Genomic DNA, 9,550 nt, shown 5'->3' on the forward strand with positions numbered 1-9,550 from the left:
GGTCCCTTTGAAAAACTGCCAACTCTCCTCAGTTGTTTTTCCCCTCAGTCTTGATTCCCATGGGACCTTACCTAGCAGCTCTCTGATAGGCTCGGCTTCCTGGAGCCGTGTTTCTCAGCCTGTCTGATACCAGGCTTGCTGCCCTCCTCAACTGCGCCAGGGAGGCCTCAGGGCCTGGCACGGGCCCACGGGCCGGCCTAGAGGGTCCGAAGGGACCATTAACTCAATTAGTCTCACCTCCTGCCTACTGCAGGCCATTATATCGTACACGGCTGCTCAGGACTCCGGCCCTGTATTGATCTGGGAGCCGACCCGATGTTTGCACTGCAGCAGCGCTCAGGGACGCCGCCAGGACGGCTAAAGCCTTGTTCATTGGACTCACTCGGTGAATGGGCCGTAGGGCAGCTGCCTGATATCCCGATGCTCCTTCCACAGGGCCATGTCGCTCCTCATGGGGTATTTCCCCTCCTGCCTCAGCAGCTGCTCCAGGATCTCCGGGCTCCCAATATTCACGTTCTTGTACTTCCCAAAGGTAGATTTCCACATGGGGCCGTAATCCTTCCGGAACATCACCTGCAATTCACAACAGGGGGTTGGCCCCGACTGGCCCGCCAGGCCCCCCGGAGCATGTAGCCTGCACTGCTGGGCTGCCCCTTCCAATCCAGCCCCAGGGCAGGAGTAACCAGACACCATGGTGATGGTCGGGGAGCAGAGGCTTTACCTCCCCATGTTCCAGCACGCCAGCCAGAAACCTCCCTGCAGCCCATGGTAAAATTCAATGTCCCTGGGCACCGGGCTACTCCCCTTCCTGCGAGGCTGCATTTTGTTTTGGGAGTGGCGCAGCATAACTGAACGTTACCACCGAGAACCTCTGATTCCAGAGAGTCCTACCCAGAGTCTACCTTTTGCTGGTAACAACGTCTAGGTGCTATCTGAGATGGAGGTGACAGGAGAAGGCGGCGGGCAAGCGTCCCCTGCCAGCACATCCAAGTGGGCCACCCAAGAGATTTTAAGGCGCTCTAGGACAAGGGGCCAAAACCCCACAGTCTCTCACTAACAACGGCCCTGGTCCCAGAGCCCTGGAAAGCAGCGAACGCCGTCACTACCGTGTAAAAAGGCTATCAGGGTGACTGGGGGATTCCAGTTTATATCCGGCATGTTGGCTGAAAGGAGAATTAAAAACAACACAACAAATCTCCGGAAGATCCTGCTTGGAGTGGCTCGGCCCGGCCCGGATCTGCAAAGCCAAATTGCACTTTGCTGATCTCTTACAGTTTTGGTCATGACGAATAAGAAACAGAAAAAGGAGACCAGGTGACACAATGTATCTAGATCCCAAAAGGCCTTTGACAAGGTCCCATACAAGTAGCTACAAAAGAAGTGAAAATGTCCTGGAGCAAGTGGCAAAGTATTGTCGTGGTACAAAACCAGGCCAGGAGTCAGCGAGCAAAGAACAGCATGAAATGGTCCATTCCCATCCCAGTGCCAGGGTCCCGGTGGGACCCATCAGGGTCTATCCTAGGCCCTGTGCTAATATATTTATTAACAAACTGCACTGGGGGGTGGAGAGGGAGGGAGCACAATTTGCAGATGACATTTAGGTATTTAGGTGAGTCAGGGGCAGAGAGAGTGGATTAAGTTGGGTGAACGGGAAAGACGCCAGCAGCTGAAATGAATGCAAAGCCCTGCACCTGCAGGGGAAATGTACACTACTCACACGCCGCACGGGGCCGAAATGAACTGTATCGACTCACGAAAGAGACCCGGGCAGCACTGCAGACTGTGCCCGGAGACCTCTGCTCACTGCACAGCTGCGGTCAAAAAAGCAACCAAGCCGTTCAGCTGCATAAGGAACAGGAGGGGAAGAATTATGGAGAATTCTCTTGCACCATTGTCTAAGCCAGTGGGGCAGCCGCACCCGGACACCACGTGTATCACATCGCAGAGAAAACTACCCCAGAGAACAGAGAGAAAGAGCCAAAGCCATTACTGGAAGAAGAGATTTCCACACGGAGAGTGACTCGACCGGTCAGGACAGTTCACCTGGAGGGGGAGTACGCGGAGACGGTACAGAGGTGTATGAAATAATGAAGGGCAGAGAGGCGGCAGATCAGGTGCTGCTGCGGACACTCCCTCCGAATGGAAGAACGAGGAACATTCGCCACCTCAGAGCAGTCAGGAAAGCTCTCGCCACGCCAGGCGGATCAGGGCTGCGCGCTCACTGCCGCTAGCCACCACGGAGGTGGAGAGCTTTGCAGGACTTCTGAACCGATCCGGCCAATAAGCACGTTCCCAATGACGCCTGGCGGGATTCGACAGAGATCGACCTGCATCGAGCCCCAAGCCAACCTCTGATGGAGGCCGGTTATTCCAGACTTGTCACTAGGGGGTTTGGCACCTCACTCTGAACACCATCAGAGATGGGGCCCGTAACTAGGTGGATCTGGGGTCTGAGCCAATGCGGCAGTGCCCGTGTTCACACGACAGGTCATTGTGGTTGGACTGAAGCAGGGAAAGATGGCGGGGTGGGGGGCGTTGAGTGCCGCGCACCCCAGTGCTGGGAGCTGCGCCCCTCGTGGTGGTGGGGGGAGGGTTCGAGCGCTGCGCGCCCCAGTGCTGGGAGCCGCGCCCCTCGTGGCAGTTGGGGAGTTCGAGCGCCGCGTGCCCCAGCGCTGGGAGCCGCACCCCTCGTGGTGGCGGGGGGAGGGTTCGAGCGCCGCATGCTCCAGCACTGGGAGCCGCGCCCCTCATGGCGGCAGGCGGATTCGAGCGTTGCATGCTCCAGCGCTGGGAGCCGTGCCCCTCATGGCGGTGGGGGGGAGGGTTCGAGCGTCGCGTGCTCCAGCGCTGGGAGCCGCACCCCTCATGGTGGTGGGGGGAGGTTTGAGCGCCGTGTGCCCCAGCGCTGGGAGCCGCGCCCCTCGTGGTGGCGGGGGGAGGTTCGAGCGCCACATGCCCCAGCGCTGGGAGCCGCGCCCCTCGTGGCGGCGGGGGGAGGTTCGAGCGCCACATGCCCCAGCGCTGGGAGCTGCGCCCCTCGTGGCGGTGGGGGGGGGAGGGTTCGAGCGCCGTGTGCTCCAGCGCTGGGAGCCATGCCGCTCGTGGCACTCATGCGCCATGACCACACAAGGCACCTAAAGTGCTTTAGCGCTGCCAGTCTGGACAAGCCCTAACGCTTCTCCTGGCTCTTCTCTGCCCCTCTCCAATTTATCACCAGCCTTCCTGAATGGTGAGCACCAGAACCAGGCACAGGATTCCAGCAGTGTCGCACCAGTGCCAAACCCAGAGATAAAATAACCTCCCTGCTCCTCCTCCTTGAGTTCCCCCGTTTATGCAGCCCTGGATCACATCAGCCCTTGTGGCAGCAGTGTCCCCCTGGGGGCTCATGTTCACCACAACCTCCAATCCAAATCTTTTTCCCAGGATAGACTCCCCCAGTCTGTGTCTGGCCTGGCCTGGCCTGCGTGTCCTCAGATGTGTGACCTTCCGCTGGGCTGTACTGTGTGTTTGCTTGTGCCCAGCGTACCCAGTCTAACCTCCTAGACCCTGCCTCTGACTCCCATAGCACGTGCCCTGCCACCCCCCCGCTGCTACGGCCAAGCACCCACTGCTATTTGATTCTTACTCACCCCCATCACTGCAATATCTGGGCCTCTTCTAACCTGCTGTCACGGAGTTCCCGGGCGATGCTCTGGAACTGCTCCTCACTAAGCCAGTCAGGACTTTGGGGAGCCTCCTCTCCCTTGGAGCAGACTTGTTCAGGGCAAGAAGCTCACACGAAAAAAAAAGAGAGAGATTGGAATAGGTGTGTGCATTGGCTGCAGAGCAAAGGGCCAGCCCCTAAAATGCCTTGGCACTCTGTCTCCTAGCACTGATGAGCCTGGGCCCCCTCTCTGCAAGGTGCCAGCTGAAGGTGTTGGAGACAAGGGATCAGGTGACCTCTCTGGCCCGGGAAAGGAGCTGAGCAGAGAGGAGGGGCTGGAGGGGTTGTTAGTCTGGAGCTTGCTGGGGACAGAGAGTGAAGTGCAGACCTAGGGGTTGGCTCACTGCCCCCCAGAATGGACCGCGGCGAGGGGTCTGGTTCGCTGTATCTACAGCTCTGTTTTTAGACTCTGTTCCTGTCATAAATAAAGCCTCTCTTTTACTGGCTGAGCTAAGAGTCACGTCTGACTTGCAAGTGGGGGTGCCGGACCTCTGTGGTTCCCAGGATACCCGCCTGGGTGGGCTCGCTGTGGGGACCCAACGGAGGGGCAGCGGATGCTGGAATGCTCCAAGGAGAGACCAGGAGTTGAAGAGAGGCACCAACACAGTATTCAGAGCAAACATTAAGAACAGTCCCAGTTCGTCACATCTCTCCCCCCTTCGAGACCGAACTGAGCCAGTCACTCCAGCCAGTGACCTGGGGAAGTTCGAACCCACCAACGTTCCCATGGATGCCCAGCATCTCTCCAATTCCTTGGTGTGAGTTACACCAGGCCCTCCAGTTTTGTGCCCTCTCTTTGCTTGAGTGTGCTTGATGGCACTTGCAGGCCGCATGTGTGGAGGTTTATGCGGCCTGTACCCTTTTGCCACCCAGTACTCCTGGGGTTTAAACTGGGACAGGGTCTTTCTCCAGCACTTCTGGGCTGCGATTCGGGCTCTCTTGGTTAAGAGCCCCATCTTGGCCTTGGCCAGCTCTGGGCTTGGGCAGCCGCTCCCCACCTTGTGGCCCAGACACAACACCTCTGCCATCCCCATCTTATACTTTTCCAGCTTTTACCGTCAGTCCCAACTTCCTTGAGGCAGCCCAGCCCCTCTTCACCTGGGACACCCTGTTCCTCCCAGGTCTGGCTAAAGATGCACATGTTATCAGTGTCTGCCAGGGCCAAGTTCTCCATCCCCCTCTGCTTGTCTAGAATCTCCCCAGGCCTAGGCATGGGGTCGGCATCGGACACTGTGATGGCTTTAAGCTTCTGATAGCCCCCATAAAACCAGACCATCCTGTCTCTCCTTGGGGATCAGCCCCACGGATGAGGCCCATGGGCTGTAAAACGGCTGGATCCCATCTAAAGCCAGCATGTCCTTGACTCTCTCTCCAGGATCTGGGTTGCTTTCCCAGTGACTCTGAATGGGGAACACCTGATGGGAGATTGATGGCTCCACCTCAGGGAAGAGATCCACCAGGGGGTCTTTCCCCTTCTCCTCCCAATCCTCCCTTTCCCGGTCCAGGGGTCCCTCACTTCTCCTCCCAGCAGCTTGAGAGGGAAGAACCCTGTGGATTCCTGGGGCACCACCAGCTGCCTCCTGATTCCCCTCAGTTCTACTTCCCCTTGGGGAGCCCATTCCCGGGACAGAATCTCTTCTCCCGCAGGACTCTGTCCCTGCAGCCTTCCCAAGGGGGTTTGCAGCGCTGAGTGGCAGCAAGTTCCCTCAGCTTCTCCAAGGAGGGATCTCTCTGCAGCTCGGTCTGGGATTCAGCTGCTGGGGCAGGGAGTGGGACCGGCTCCCTCTCACTGGCTGGGCCATGGGTCACAGCCTCCCTGAGCCTTGTCCCTGGTAGCTCCCTCCCTGCTGTTAATCATTTCCCAGCAGCACGTCTGGACCAGGCAAACCTGGTTGGCAGCTGACCTGCCTTGCCTGGGTTGTCCCCCCACTCAGCTGGGGTCTCAGCTCCCCCGTGCTCAGCGCTGCCCTGGCTGTCCAGTGGGGGCAGGCAGCGAGCTCTCTGCTCTGGTCTCAGCATCAGAGCCAGCGTGAGCCCCCTCTCGGTGTGCAGGGGGGCGGGGAGCATCTCTCCCTCCCCCCTCAGTCCCAGGGGGCTGGTTACAGTAGGCAGGTATCCTGAGCCCAGCAGCCCCTCCCCACTGCCAGCCAGGTCATTTGCATTTTCACTGACCATTTCCATCCCAGCCAATTGGTTCCTGGATTTGAAATTCAAACCTCGGCAGTTAAGGAGCAGGGCCCTGGATCCTGTCCCAAGGGGAGACAGTCACCCCCAACAGGGCCTCCAGCCGATATCCTGGAGAACCCCAATGACCAGCCAGTCCGACCCCTCCTGCGTCTGCACAGGGATCCGGGCCATAGGCAGGGCGAGGGGCTTCACCCCAGGGACCTTCACCCAGGTCCCACAGTCCCTCAGCATCTGCGGCTGCACCACCACAGTTCTCTCTGTCCCAGGGTCTCGCCCTGCAGGCGTGTTTCCCCACTGACCCCTGGGCAGCCCCCTATGTCTCTCCACTCCACCATCACCAGTCCGTGCTGCTGCTGCTTCTCCTGCAGCTTTTCCACAGCCTCTTGCTCTCTCTCATGGTCCTCTCGCTCTCTCAGGCTCTGCTCCAATCCCATCCGTCTCCGATCCCCTGATGGGGAACCCAATCGTGAAGACCCTTGTCTGGTTGGGGACCAGACTCTCGGGTGCCTGGCTGCTGCTCCAGCTGCTCCCAGATCCTCTTGTAGCCCCATCTGGGTCAGGAATCTGCTCTCAGAGCGGTCCTCCTCCTCCAACTGCACGATTAACTGTGCCTTGGTGAACTTCCCCATGCGTAACTCTCTCTTTGTGCACAGGATCACAATGTCCTTCTTAAGGAGATGGTGATAGGCCATCACTTCACCGTTCCCAAGTGGCTCTGGACTCACAGGCCTGTGTGCTCTTGGCTCCCCCATGGTTTCCAGGAAGAACCCCTGGTGTGCCAGCCCTTCTCGTGATCACCACTCTTTGCCAGGGTCGAGCTGCAGACTCCTCTGCCCCTGGGACTGCTTCCTGCAATCCCCAGGGGAACCCTGCTACTGCAAAATCCTTCTCTCTCCCAGGGTCGAGCGGCAAGCTCCTCCGCCCCTGAGACTGCTCACTGCAATCCTCAGGGGACCCTGTTACTCCAACAGTCTTCTCGCTGGTCACACACTTCCAGAGGTTAACTGCCCCTGAAACGTTCCTCTCTTCAGCCTTCAGCACGCCTGGTCCTCATTATCCCTCCTTTGTTTTACTGCTCCCCAGTCACTTACTGCAGGAAGCGCCATCCACCATGCTGCAGAGCAAAGGCCAGTTGCCCCTAAATGCCGGCACTCTGTCTCCTTAGCATGATGGCCTGGGCCCCCCTCTGGCAAGGTGCCAGCTGAAGGTGTTGGAGACAAGGGATCAGGTGACCTCTCTGGCCCGGGAAAGGAGCTGAGCAGAGAGGAGGGGCTGGAGGGTTGTTAGTCTGGAGGCTTGCTGGGGACGAGGAGGTGAGTGCAGACCTAGGGTTGGTCTCACTGCCCAGAATGGACCGGCGAAGGGGTCTGGTTCGCTGTATCTACAGCTCTGTTTAGACCTTGTTTCCTGTCAACGAATATAACTCTTGATCTCTCTCATTAGCAATCACACACCCTTATTCCACCACCTAGATACTTAAGAACTGCCTAGGGGACACTGAGGCACCAACACAGTATTCAGAGCAAACATTAAGAACAGTCCCAGTTCATCACACCTGCATCCCGAGAATAACTGGCCCCTGTGGATCATCTGTGCACACAGGGACTGGTTTGGTCTCTAAACGCTCGCTGCGCACCTGTGGATCATCTGTGCACCCAGGAGGCTGGTTGGAGAAGGCACCGGGCATGGGGAGTGGGGCTGGAGAGGTTTGGGAGAGTCCTTAGTGCCTGTAGGAGTTAATCCGACAGTCTGGATCCAGCCCCTGAGGACCCCGTGTCTCCTGCCCAGACAAGCCTCACCCTGAAGGCAGAACGTGGTGCGGCACTGTCACCCATGGTCCCCGTCCATCGCTAGAACCCCAATGCCAAGTGCCCAGCCCCACAGGGCATAATGCTCAGCCCTCTAACAGTGTGCACCCTGCTGCCCGACTCCTAGTGCCCAGCGCCCCCCTGTGGGTGCCCACCCCCTGCACCCAGCCCCCCAGCTGGTGCTCAGTGCCCAGCCCCCCAACTGTCCGGTGCCCAATTCTCAGCTCCTCAACTGCCCGGTGTCCAGCCCCCCCCAGCCAGTGCCCAGTGCCCAACCCCCAACTGCCCGGTGACTGGCCCCCACAGGCGGTGCCCAATGCCCAGACCCTCAAGTGCTCGATACCCAGCCCCCGCCTGCCCAGTGCCCGGTGCCCAGCGCTCGGCCCCTGTCTGCCCGGTGCCTGCCCCCCACCTGCCCGGTGTCCAGCCCCCCCCAGGCGGTGCTCAATGCCCAGCCCAAGCGCTCAGTGCCCAGCCCCCGCCTGCCCAGTCCCCGGCCCGGCCCGGCCCGGCCCGGCGCGCACCTGCAGCTGGTGCGTGTGCAGCAGGTAGCCGCGCACAAAGATCCAATAGACGGAGCGGAGAAGCCCCGGTCCCGGCAGCTCCTCGGGGCCCTTCAGCCGCTGCTCGCCCGGCACCGCAGCGGCTGCTCCGGCTGCGCTGGCTCGACCCCTCCGGGCTGGCTCCGGGCGCCGTGACGCTTCGCAGCGGCTGCGGCCAGCGGCGCAGAGCGAGACCCGGCCGGGCCTCCGCTCGGCCCCCGCCATGGCCCCAGTGTCTGCGCAGCGGCGGCCCCGGGCGGAGCCGCACCCGGCGGACCAGCGCGCGAGTCCCACGCCCCGGGGGCAGGAGCGAATCTGGACAGGCGGGGGCGGGCCTCCGGGAGCGGGCAGCGGGAAGGGCGGGTAGGAGGGGAGCAGGCGCGGGCGGGGGGCAGCATGGGGATCTTCTGACAGGCGGGGGGGAAGTGAGGGACTCGTGGAGTAGGAGCGGGGCAGGAGGGGAATCTGGACGCGGGGGGGGCAGGAGGGCTCTGGACAGGCGGAAGGCAGGGGAGGAGGGGAGTGGACAGCCGGGAGGGGGAGAGTAGGGATCCTGGAAGCAGCGGGGGCATGGGGGAGAGGGAGCGGACCGGGAAGGGGCAGGAGGGATGCTGGAGCAGGCGGGGGAGGGGAGCGGAAGCGGGAAGGAGTAGGAGGCAGGAGCCGGGAGGGGCCAGGAGGGAATGGCTGGCGCAGCGCGGCGGGGGAAAGGGGATCCTGGATAAGGGAGCGGGGCAAGGGATCGAAGCAGGCGGGGGGCAGGAGGGGCTCTGGGCAGCGAGGCAGGGGGAAGGAGGAGTGACAGCGGGAGGGAAGTAGGGGATCCTGGAGAGGCGGGGCAGGGAGGAGGGGAGCGGACAGCGGGGGGGCAGGAGGGGATCTGGAGCAGGTTCGGGGGGCAAGGGGCGCGAGGGGGAGCGGACAGCGGGAGGGGGCAGGAGGGGCTCTGGACAGGCGGAGGGCAGGGGAGGCAGGAGGGGACAGCGGGAGGGGAGAGTAGGGGATCTGGAGCAGGCGTGGGGCAGGGAGGGGATCTGGATAGGCAGCGAGGGCAGGGGCAGGAGGGATTGGAGTGGGCAGCAGGAGGTGGATATGGATGAATGGCCTATAAGTGATAGAAAGCTGCTAGATCATCCAGCTAATGGCACAGATCAAATCAGGCTTCGTGTCTAGTTGGCAGCCAGTATAAGGGTGCCCAAGGTCGCTCCTGGGGTGGTTTTGTTCAATATCTTCATTAATGATGGCGGAAACCGCAGTGACTGCACCTCAGGCAAGTTTGCAGATGAACCAAACTCTGGGAGGAGTGGGTA

At 60.7% G+C, this 9,550-nt stretch overlaps 2 protein-coding genes across 2 annotated transcripts in view; both read right to left on the reverse strand.

Moving 5' to 3' along the window:
- Positions 1-9,550, reverse strand: part of RNF25 (ring finger protein 25) — a 210,961-nt gene that overhangs the window by 148,151 nt on the left and 53,260 nt on the right. The window lies entirely within an intron of this gene.
- CYP27A1 (cytochrome P450 family 27 subfamily A member 1) overlaps positions 1-9,550 on the reverse strand; it is a 37,521-nt gene that overhangs the window by 27,655 nt on the left and 316 nt on the right. The window contains 3 exon segments of the mRNA XM_075069808.1: positions 383-573; positions 8,223-8,402; positions 8,404-8,555. Coding sequence (XP_074925909.1) covers positions 383-573; positions 8,223-8,402; positions 8,404-8,555 — 523 coding nt within the window.

Source organism: Chelonoidis abingdonii, chromosome 10 (genome assembly GCF_003597395.2).
Source record: "Chelonoidis abingdonii isolate Lonesome George chromosome 10, CheloAbing_2.0, whole genome shotgun sequence".
Classification (NCBI taxonomy): domain Eukaryota; kingdom Metazoa; phylum Chordata; order Testudines; family Testudinidae; genus Chelonoidis; species Chelonoidis abingdonii.